General features: G+C 37.2%; 1 protein-coding gene across 2 annotated transcripts; it reads left to right on the forward strand.

Moving 5' to 3' along the window:
• Positions 1-1,324: 1,324 nt before the first annotated feature.
• Positions 1,325-10,556, forward strand: LOC115439039 (dnaJ homolog subfamily A member 3, mitochondrial-like). Of its 2 annotated transcripts, none has more exons than XM_030162967.1 (12): positions 1,325-1,533; positions 2,447-2,583; positions 2,796-2,879; positions 3,658-3,861; positions 4,151-4,303; positions 4,400-4,547; positions 5,852-5,916; positions 6,019-6,147; positions 6,255-6,370; positions 7,224-7,315; positions 8,377-8,500; positions 9,722-10,556. In XM_030162967.1, exons 1-11 carry the CDS (start codon positions 1,329-1,331, stop codon positions 8,484-8,486), a joined length of 1,443 nt encoding a protein of 480 aa, XP_030018827.1. In that variant the 5' UTR covers positions 1,325-1,328; the 3' UTR covers positions 8,487-8,500; positions 9,722-10,556. The 2 variants fall into 2 exon arrangements, with proteins under 2 accessions (XP_030018827.1, XP_030018853.1); XM_030162993.1 differs by having other exon boundaries at positions 8,380-8,500.
• The last annotated feature ends 1,490 nt before the right edge of the window (positions 10,557-12,046 follow it).

Consider the following 12,046-nt stretch of genomic DNA (forward strand, 5'->3'; position numbering starts at 1 on the left):
CTTATTTATCCCCTTCACTCCCCGTACTTTTTAGTTTATGGTATTTTGATGCAGTGTTCCATAGACTTAATATATACTCAGTCTTCAGATACATTTAGACTGTGTATAGACAATATTTCCATATAAACAGCTATAGTACATAAAGTAATGAAACATAACTAAGCATAAAATATTAAGTTGGTTTGTAGTATTGTAGTTTTGTTTTGTTTTTTACTCCCGGTTTCTTTAATGTGCAATTACACTGGGTTACAAAAAAATGTTTTTTGCAAGTTGTCTAGGTTTTTTCAACTGAATTAGGACCATTTTGCACCGCTAAATCCAAAAATGACATCTGTTTTTCTCAATCAGGTCAGGTTTTTTTTTTGCTAATTTGATTTTGAAAAATTTGATCTTCTCACAAAATTGATTACATTTTTGTGACTTTATCAGTTGATTTTTTATATAGTTCTCACCCAAAATAGGTTTTAAGAGAAAAACAATCATTTGATCACTTGATTCCTGTTAGGTACAATGGTGTATTCACCGCAGATGTAGCAGAATACGTCAGGCTTATTTTTGCAAGATCTTCTAGTCGAAGCCATTTCATTCACCTGTAATATTAAAAAAAAACATTAATCATAAATTGGCAAAAGTAAAATCTTCAGAACTTGTTTATTGCAAGAAATATGACAGAATTTTGTATCATATGATGTGAAAATGCCCATAAATGTAAGCAAAAATGTTAAAAAGCCAATATGTAGCATAGTTCAGAAAGTTGACCTGATTGAGCAAAATGAATGTGATTTTTGGATTCAGCACACCAAAATTATCATAAATCAGCTCAAAAAACTTAAACAATAAATTTGTTGTTGACCAGTGTTATTATTTTCTATAGTTCAGCCATTTTTAATGTCTGCTCCTGTTTATTCTTCTGTTACTTTTAACTTTGACAATATCCTCCTGAGACCCAGCAATGCATTTTTGTCCTCTGTAGTGGACAAGAGTTTCACAGCTTTACTTTAAAATAAATAATTGAAAATATCCACTGAAAAGGACATTAGATGCAAAATAAATAAATAAATAAATAAAATAAAATAAAATAAAATAAAATAAAATAAAATAAAATAAAATAAAATAAAATAAAATAAAATAAAATAAAATAAAATGTATCTGTAAAAACTGTTGCATCATGCTATTTCCAATTAAGTCAATTATTTAATGTAAAATGGCCAAAATGTTTACTTACTGGGTCTCAGGAGGATACAAGTAAAAAATAAGCTTTTATTTTGGTAAATTTCTTGCACATGCGCAGTGCTCCGTTGACCCCTGACCCCGGTAGTGACGCCAAAATGGCGTCCTCAGCTCCCCGGCTATTTACACGCTGGTTAACAGCCACAGTCTGCTTTGGATCCCGTAGCGGTCGTTTTGTGACTGGTTCTGCCGGACATGCGGGAGTTTGTTGGACAACAGTATCAGAGGGACACCAGGGAGGGACAGCAGTGCGACTGCGCAGTTTTACGGACGGAAATGTCGTGACATTGAGAGGACTGACAGGTGAGACAGCTGACTGCTAGCAAAACCTCCTCCAATTCAAATTTTTATGAGGTTAAAGTTTCCTATTAAACTTCTTGGGTTGTCGACTGGGTAAATGTCAAAACCAAAGCCTGTTCCCAAAATTATGTACGAATATTAACGGTACATATTTGTAAAGCTGTAAGCTAGCTAAAAAGAATTGGTCCTCAGAGGGTCAGTGGATGTGATGTAACTGATGCAACTTTGCAGTGACATCTGTAAGACACAAACATGCCAAGTGTCAGCATCATGTCCACAATAATATGTCAACAGAATGGTATAGACTTAACCTTTAAAGACCCAAAAGCATCTACTGATATAAAATGCTTAAGAACTTTTGAACCACTATCAATACAGTGAAATAATTCAGATAAAATGCAGTTTCCCAGCTTTTCAGATGTGCCTGTAGTGAACATGGAAACACCATTGTCTTCTGCAACATGAGTTCACTAATAAAACCAATTTGTTTGACAAGTGACAGTGGTTGTAGATACTTGTTTTATGTACAATTAATGATATGTTTTGATGAAAAAGTTTCCATCATTTGTCTTTGTTTTGATATAATAAGCTTTGGATTTACTCTGAGCTTCAATTAATATCTTCATAGACAATAAGTTAAATCTAGGAAAATATCTGATTTTCACTGAAAAATGTATCAGATATTATAATAAATGGTGATAAATCATCACTTGGTAATGGTTAAATGTAGAGAGAAATTCATTTGAGCATCATCACAGAAATAGTTCTGGGTCTTTATGGGTTAATTGTGGAAAAACTATGGCTATGATCTAAGACATCTGTTCAGACAAAGTGCCTGCTCATGCATAATACAGATGTCAGATGTCTCTGACTTCAGTCCTGGTAAAAGTGGTTTAATATGTTCTTTCCTATGCAGAGGTCAGATGTCCCCGTGCCATTACCTGCCGCTCTTTCCACACCTGCAGCAGATTGGAAAACAAGCAGGACTTCTATGAGGTTCTGGGTGTTTCCCGCACTGCGACACAGAAGGACATCAAGAAGGCCTACTACCAGGTCAGAGCCGCTGTCGAGGACAAGAAGCTGCAAACACATGCTCAGTTTATATTGCATAATACTACAAATGGAAGAAAACAACTCAGCATTCTACCCTGTTGGAACCTTAATTTGAATATGTTTCTCACTTTCATTTGTTTATTTTGTCTTTTACATCATGTACTTTATTCGCTACGTTTCCTGTTCCTGTATTTTTTGTTTTTACTCTTCAGCTGGCAAAGAAGTATCACCCCGACACTAACCCAGATGACCCAGAAGCCAAAGAGAAGTTTGCAAAGCTGGCTGAGGCTTATGAGGTACCTATTTCATAAATTACAGTGTTCAATGTGATATTTTAAAGTAGAGTTACAGTGAACTGATTGAATGTACCATCTTGGAGTGAACAGTTGAAACAGTTACATTACTCGGAGTTTGGAATGCTTTGGCAAAAAAAGAGAAACAAGAGGAGCCAAATTGTTGCAACTCTTCAAATAAAGAATAAAAATGTCTTGTGTCTTTGGATTTCAGAGTTGGAATACATATTGAGATGATTATTAATTTTGTCTCAGGCTGATTTTATAAATATGAAACTGTTCTCAATGTCTCACCTGCTAAAATAAAGGTTAAAATACAATAAAATAAAAGAGATAATACATTTTAAAGGACACTGAGCCTGATTTTTTTAGAGACTGTTCTTCCTGAGGTCCATTCCCAACATACAAGTATTACATTTCATACATTCACAAAACACATAGACAGAAAAAAACAGAAGTCATACATAGTTACATTAATTTAGCATTGTTTCATTATTGATTACAGATTTCTTAAGATTTGTTTTAAAAACAACATGATTACTTATCAACATCATTTCTGGAGGTAGCATATTCCAATATGAGATGGCTAGATATATAGTTGTGTTTTTGAGTGCATTATTTCTTGGCAGGGGCAAAGTAAAAGTAGCATTAGAGGCTCGGCTCATCTACCTCAGAACACTCAGACTTTTTTATGTTAGAAAACTGGACTAAGCAGCACAACATCAACTCATGATGCTCCCATTTGTCCGACAAACTCTGATTTAGTGTTGGTTCTGTTCAGGTGCTCAGTGATGAGATCAAGAGGAAACAGTACGACACATATGGAGCAGCAGGTTTTGACCCAAACCGAGCTGGGGCGGGTCAGTATTACAGAGCCGGGGGGGCCAGTATCGACCCCGAGGAGCTCTTCAGGAAGATCTTTGGGGAGTTTACGGGGGGCATGGGCTTTGGAAACATCCACAACATGTTTGAACAAAGACCTCAGGTAAGTGGTACTGGATTGCATACATCGGGTTCTGTTATTTTTACTGATGGCTACGGAACTTCAGTACTTCTGTGGGTAGACTAATTGAGTTTGACATTATAAAATATCAAAAATACTTAATGTTTGGTTCTGAATTGGTGCAAGATTTAATGATACTAGTAACTGGCTAAACTAGGACTGTTGCAGTGAAGGAATTAGAAAGATGGATGTTACTATATTACAATTCTCCCACAGTTTCATGATAAACCATGAAGTAAAAGTGTAACATGTCACATCTGTGTTTTCACAGTTTGTGATGGAGCTTACGTTTTCAGAGGCAGCAAAAGGCGCTAATAAGGAGCTGAGTATCAACATTGAGGACGACTGTCCGAGATGTCAGGGCAGCGGCAGTGAACCGGGAACCAGGGTGTCCCACTGTCACTACTGCAACGGCACAGGAACCGTGGGTTTCACACAGACGCTCACACCAGTCTATCATGAACACCTTTAGCCAGTCTGCGCTTTTCTGTCCACTGCTTTACTCTATTGCTCTCTGCAGGAATCCATCAACACTGGGCCGTTCATGATGCGCTCCACATGCCGCCGCTGTGGAGGGAAGGGCTCCATCATCATCACACCGTGTGTCCTGTGCAGAGGTTCAGGACAGGCACAGAGGAGGCAGACGGTCACGGTACCAGTACCTGCAGGTATATTTACAGCCAGCAGACACAAACACATTACATAATAAATCAACAACTGCACTCACCCACTCACTGTGCTGGTCAGTCATAGGAACATGTTCAGTGAGAGAATGATTCCACTCAGGAAATCATTCCTGCCTGAGGCCGTTGGACTGTTTAACTCCACCTTATAACTTCATAATTATAATTACACACAACAATATTTTTGTACACTTATTATGTATATTCATTTAATTATCATATTGATAATATATTGTCTAGTATATATTGTACAAACTGCTGTTCTAATTGTATCTTAATTGTGTCTAATAGTATTTATATATAGAGAGAGAGAGAGAGATAGATAGATAGATAGATAGATAGATAGATAGATAGATAGATAGATAGGGGCGGCCATGGCTCAGATGGTAGATAGAGCGGGTCATCCAATAACCAAAGGATTGGTGGTTTGAATGTTGTGTCCTTGGGCAAGACACTTCACCCTCCTTGCCTCCAGCGCTGCTACTCACACTGGTGTATGAATGTTCGGTGGTGGTCAGAGGGGCCGTATGCGCAGATTGGTAGCCACACCTCTGTCAATCTGCCCCAGGGCAGCTGTGACCACAAATGTAGTTTACTACCGCCGGAGTGTAAATGTGAGAGCAAATGAATAATGGATCCTCTGCATGCGTTCATAGAAAAGCGCTATATAATCTAATCCATTATTATATATAATTTGTTTTTGTTGTTGTTGTATTGGTGGGATGGTGGTGCAGTGGATAGCATTGTCACCTCACAGCAAAAATCCTGAGGTCAATTCCACCACCAGGAACCTTTCTGTGTGGAGTTTGCATGTTCTCCCTGTGTTTGTGTAGGTTCTCTCTGGCTTCCCTCCACCATCGAAAGACATGCACTGATAGGTTCATTGGTTAATCTAAATTGCCCATAGGTGTGAATGTGAGAGTGATTGGTTGTTCTCTATATGTGTCCAGGTCGTTATTGAAAATGAGAATCAATTCTCAACTAACTTACCTGGTTAAATAAAGGGTAATAATAATAATAATAATAATAATAATAATAATAATAATAATAATAATAATTATTATTATTATTATTATTATTATTATTATTAATATTATTATTATTATTATTATTATTATACTTGAATAGAGCAACTCTAACACCCCATAATTTCCCCCTGCGACTAATAAAAATGAAGTTAAATTAAAAAAAGGGAAAAAAAGGAAAACTGCTGCTATCCAAATGTGGTTCATGTTATATGAAGACAAAATGACAAAGCTCAAAGCAGAATGCGATGTGTGTTTTTTCAGGAGTGGAGGATGGTCAGACCGTGCGAACGACTGTAGGAAGAAAAGAGATCCTCGTTACATTCAGGGTGAGTTTTTGCTGTTGTACATTAAATTCTTTGTTGATAAATGACCGGGGGCGTGTTAGGTTTGATGAGTTGAATGTGTTATGCGTCTAAATTTGTGCACAGGTCCAGAAGAGTCCAGTGTTCAGGCGAAGTGGAGCAGATATCCACTCAGATGTGCTGATCTCCGTTGCTCAGGCCATTTTAGGAGGAACAGCCACAGCCCAGGGCCTCTATCAGACCATCAGTATAGTTGTAAGTCTGCTCTTCTCTTTCATCGCATTATACTGTCTGTGCTTTGTCATGAACATTTAAAGATGTGAATACCAAAGAAAAGATAAAGGTTTTTGTTGTGTTTTCAGATTCCTCCCAGTTGCCAGACTGACCAGGTGATCCGGCTGCAGGGGAAAGGCATTCGCAGGATGAACAGCTACAGCTACGGAGACCACTACATCCACATCAAGATTAGAGTTCCCAAGTACGACGAACACACACAATAAATGAAAGCACAAGACGATACTAGTACGAAAGTGCCAGCATCAGGTTAAATCCACATTTGCTGTGATTATAGAAGAAAAAATTCCAGACTTTTTTGTATTTGTATCAAATTTTACTCAGGAGATTTTTTGAGAGAATTTTCATTAATAATTACAAAGACATGGTTGTAAACAAGCAGGCTTTGTTTACATCTGTTTCACATCTGACATCTTTCCTCTTCAGTTATTTTTATCTTTTCTGAGGCCAGAAACTGAAGGAAAGTTAAGAACAGCCTTGTTGAAATGTTGCTTACATTTACTTCCATGTCCCGTGTGTACAGTTGTGGTGGTTTACATCAGAACTTGGCTGTTAAGAAGGCTGTTAAGAACAAACATAATAAAAAGTAGCAGGGAAAAAAAACACTCTGTTAAGACACAGAACAGTTATTTGTACCATATGCACTAGACAATATATTACCAATATGATAATAAAGAAATATACATAAATAAGTGCAAAAATATTTTCTGGGGTTATAATGAGGGAAAGCGATGGCAACAGGAGTTGACACATGCACACTGTAAAACAGATGCATGTAGGTTAATTCACCTGCTGATGACAGTGCTTTTGTAGATCTAGAGTTGGTCCCTGAACGCCTTTTTAATAGCAGCTCATTGTTCCTAATGTGTACCTTGTGTTAATTCTAATACTAATACTAGGTGCTGTGTGTATTATGGGTAAAATGTAGAGACTAAATTTCCAGCTACAGGGATAATAAAGCGAGTTAAGCAGATCGAAGTGAAGAGTTAATCCCACATGATTCAGTTATGCATGATTTGTTTTTCTTCTTCCTGCAGGAAACTGACTCGTAGGCAGCGCTCTCTGCTCATCAGTTACGCCGAGGAGGAGACGGATGTACCTGGGACGGTCAATGGTGTAACTCCATCAGGTCAGAATTATACAGTTAATTTCTCAATAAAAACACCAAGGTTCAAAGGGTCACTTCTGCGAATACAAATGCACTGCCAGGCCAAAAAATGTATGGCTTTTTGCTGATGGAGAATCAGACCGCTGCATCGAGTCTTCATTTCATCACATGTAAAGTCACGAAAAACATTATTAGATCATCAAGTCATCAAAAACAATTGTAGTGTTGCTGTGATTGTTATTCTTATTTGTTTGTTATTTATTTTTCGATATTGGGTGGAGAGAGAGTCAGGTCACACTGTGTTTCATTGCCATGGTACTTGTACCCTGAACACACACGACAAATAAACTTGAAAACAATGGTTATGCAATAAAGTACTAACTCCTGTGTGTATCATGTCACTAAAACAGACAGAAAAGAAAACATGGAATGCCTAAAAGCACTGTTTTTGTCAGTATAATGCCATAGCTATTGATGTAAGAACTGAAGGGATTTTGGTTATTATCAAGAACACCATGGGAAATTGCTAGAAATCAGCCCTGAAATTAAACTCTCATGTGCTATTTTTGTTGTTATCATTATATTTGTCCAAACAAATGTACCTTTACTTGTACCAGGCATTAAAATGAACAAGAAATTGAAGAAAACAAGGGTGGGCTAGTAATTTTTTCCTCAACTGTAGGCTAATCCATGTGTGTAAATGATGTCTCATTCTCCCTCAACCATTCTGTGACAAACCTGATGATTCTGATCAATCCTGGCACTGTCCAATCTGTATGACACTGAAGACATGAGAGGACACTTACTGCATCAGTTAGAGTTTAATAACCTGTTCGAGCTGAAACATTGTTGACCACCACAGTACTTTGGAAGGATCTGAACTATTTTCTTAGTTGAATCCAGGCAGTTACTTTTTTTTTTTTGTTTTGGTCCAGGCTCTTTATTTAACTCTAACTGTGGCAAGTAGCCTCTCATGTCTTTAACGTCAAAAAGATTTGAAACTAGATCATCAAAAACACACCGGGTTTCAGGATGGCCTTTGTCATGACAGTCGAGCTTATGCAGTGTGTGTTTTTGTCCAGGAGGGGGCAGCAGCGCTTCAGGCTCCAGTTCAGGGGAGTCTCAAGACAAGCAGCCGCAGAAAGAGGAGGAGGAGGGATTCTTCTCTAAATTGAAGAAAATGTTTAGCTGACACTCAGGCAGCAGGTGGGAGTTGCATTCTCAACATGTGAACACTGTGAAAACTGAGAATAATGAAGAAAAACATGAACTATGTAACAATACACCTCCTAACAACCGCTCTACATCCCCTTTCACCAGGTCAGGGTTTGTACGGGTGCTTGAAATGCATGAATTTCAATGGTGTGTTTTCAAGATCTGAAAAGTGCTTGAATTTTAGTTTAAGTACTGGAAATTCTAACTCTGTGATGTGATTGATTTACTCATTTTTGATATCAACTCTGCCAGGTTAGATGACAAACCAAAGCTACTTACAGATAGGTGATACATTTTGAAAAATCAAACTTTATGTCAAAAAAGAAAATTAGCAGGTCGACTCTAGGTACATTTTTATCGTAATCTTTGGCTTGGTGTGAGTCCACCTGAAGAGCACCAAGTGGCTTCCCCTTTTTTGGATAAAACTTTGTGTTGTCTTATAATTTTTGTTTTTTTTTGTTTTTTTTTAGGATTTTTGTTCTTGTTGATTGAAATATTTGTTGAATCTGATATTTTTTACGGATTGTCTGGTGTGAAAGAAAAGATACAGTACATGTTCAACTAAAGATAATATTTTTCAATACAAAAGACAAACATCAAACTCCTAAAAAACAACAAAAAAAGAAAAGAAAAACCAAGGATCATTTATTTACTACCTTTGGAGCACCAAATGATACAATGAGTAATGAACTGGATGCTGGATTATAGAGTTTTGCCAAAGTCAGAGGGTTTTTGAGTAGTGGAAGTAAGTCATAAAGAGGCCCCATATCTTGTCAAATTTCATATCAGAGATGTAAAGTGAATAGTGGATTTTTTTCCAGGCCAAGACAAGACATGAGGTCCTCCAACCATTGAGCATTAGTGGGTGGGACAGCACTTTTCCATCTGGATAAAACTGCTTTAATTTCTAAACTTTTTGCTATTGTGAAACATAATTTTAGATGTTTATACCATAATACAATGTGATAAAAAGTTCATTCCTTCATTTTCTGAACCCACTTTATTCTCACTAGAGTCACAGGGGTCGCTTGGAGCCTATCCCAGCTACACAGGGGCGAAATGTGATAAAAAGTGAAAAACATAATCTTGAGTATATGTATTCCTGTAGATATGTATTTTACCTCAGTGATAAAGCGCTGTGCTGGAAAAATTAAAAAATGACCCTTAAAAGTGCTTGAATTTGACCTTGAAAAATGTGTATGAACCCTGCAGGTGAAAAACACAACATGGCAGACAGAGAAGAACAATGGAGCGACGGGGCCCCACGCTGACCCTCTGCTGTGGAAACCGGGCCGAGGCAGAGGAGTGGTGTTTGTGTTGACACAGTCACACATTGTTGAGGGAGCGTTGGCTTGTAGACGTCAGGTTCAACCCACAAATCTACTGAACTGTCGCACGTAAACAGGTGAAGAGAGGAGGAAGGTGAGCTGAAGAAATAAGACAGAAACTACAGAGGGTAACTCGTCATTAAAGAATAGGATTTAGTATAAAGATCATTATATATATATATTTTTTACAACTCCTCTACATCTGCTACTTGAAACTATAAACAGTTCAGTGCGGTTCTTTTTATGTTTCATCCAGCAGCTTTGGGGAAAAAACATCCAAATGTGCGATATATTCATTAGTTATTTGATGTCATGCAATTTTGTGGTCTAAGTAAAATGTCTGTTCAGCTGAGCTTCATGGGGAAAAGATTAAGGCGACAATTCTGCCTTTTGTGTCTCAAAATCCAGAAATGTCAATCACTACATTCACATGAATAAGTCCAACTTCAGCTGAGTTTATACCTTATGTGTTTATTTGTCACTCCGGGGTTGTGTTGTAACGTGGACAGACAAAAACTGAGCCTATGAGAAATGACGCCGTCCCCGAGTCATCACATCCCTGTCACTTGATCATTTTAAGGAAAGAATGCGATGTCAGTCTTGAATACAAGCTATAAATTTAACATTAACACTCAATAACTGGTGTTTCTGTACTTGATGTTACTTGAGTTTGCGTTTTCATCAAACTATCACTGACCAGGAGAGCTGTTCAAGTAAGTTATGACAATTCCCACTCAGTTTGTCTCATCATATGTGTTTCAGGCGCTCATGTAGATGAAGATCAAGTTAGTTTCAAAAAGAAAACATCTTGGTTTGGAGGATAAGAGTGGTGGGAATCACACTGAAGCCAATTCCTTTGCAATTTAGTCCATGATCCTGTTTGACAGACAGGGGGCGCTGTGGTTAAAGAACGATTGTGAAGCAAAAATATCCAGTTTTTATTTATTAATACTGAAATGAATTAATAAAAATGAACAAAGTTGCTTTTTCCTTCTGTCTGATTTTCTGACCATTAACCCCAAAAGACCCAAACAACCACTGGTAACAAAAACCATCTGCTGATCCAAACTGTTTAATACCTGCTAATCCATTAATCCTATCAATCCATGTCACTAATTGGTGTAAAATACAGTTTGTCGTCTTTTCATGGTCATCAGATATGACCCATTTGGACGTTCAAAGGCTCCGTGGTTACCGTGGAAACATAGTCATCTCCTACAACACTGATTCACCGGTAAAACTCATGGAGTTTAATCATAACAGTGGATGGAAACACTCATTTTTACTTTCAGTTAATGATATATATTGCTGAAAAACTGACTTTTTCTTCAGTTTTCTCAGTTTCTGATATAATAACCCTCAGCTTCAATCTGAGCTTTTATAAACATCACGATCAGTAAAGTAAATATAGGAAAGTACACAATTTTACCTGAAAAAACAAAAGACAGAGGATAATATCACAGTAAATAGTGATAAATCCCTTAAACGTTAAATGGAGTGGAACAAAAATAGCAGGTTAAAATTCCCTGAACAAGAAAGATGTTTTAAAGAATGGATGAGGACTCTTTCATTCTTGTGCTTAATGTTTTCTACAGATGTGACGATAAAACTGTGCATATACAGGGTGGGGAAGCAAAATTTACAATGAACATTTAGTTGTTTTTTCTCAGCAGGCACTACATCAATTGTTTTGAAACCAAACATATATTGATGTCATAATCATACCTAACACTATTATCCGTACCTTTTCAGAAACTTTTGCCCATATGAGTAATCAGGAAAGCAAACGTCAAAGAGTGTGTGATTTGCTGAATGCACTCGTCACACCAAAGGAGATTTCAAAAATAGTTGGAGTGTCCATAAAGACTGTTTACAATGCAAAGAAGAGAATGATTATGAGCAAAACTATTACGAGAAAGTCTGGAAGATACTATTAAAGAAGAATGGGAGAAGTTGTCACCCGAATATTTGAGGAACACTTGCGCAAGCGTGTGAAGGCAGTTATTGAGAAAGAAGGAGGACACATAGAATAAAAACATTTTCTATTATGTCAATTTTCTTGTGGCAAATAAATTCTCATGACTTTCAATAAACTAATTGGTCATACACTGTCTTTCAATCCCTGCCTCAAAATATTGTAAATTTTGTTTCCCCACCCTGTATTTAAATTTCAACTATAAAGTGCTGACTGTTTGTGGTTTTCAGTGTA

Source organism: Sphaeramia orbicularis, chromosome 1, assembly GCF_902148855.1.
Source record: "Sphaeramia orbicularis chromosome 1, fSphaOr1.1, whole genome shotgun sequence".
Classification (NCBI taxonomy): domain Eukaryota; kingdom Metazoa; phylum Chordata; class Actinopteri; order Kurtiformes; family Apogonidae; genus Sphaeramia; species Sphaeramia orbicularis.

Bases quoted from the DNA above. Each gene is read 5' to 3' on its own strand.
- LOC115439039 (XM_030162967.1), top strand. From the start codon at position 1,329: ATGGCGTCCTCAGCTCCCCGGCTATTTACACGCTGGTTAACAGCCACA. The intron at 2,880-3,657 runs GTACCTATTTCA...GGTTCTGTTCAG, and splicing joins AGCTGGCTGAGGCTTATGAG to GTGCTCAGTGATGAGATCAA. The intron at 6,148-6,254 runs GTAAGTCTGCTC...TTGTGTTTTCAG, and splicing joins ATCAGACCATCAGTATAGTT to ATTCCTCCCAGTTGCCAGAC.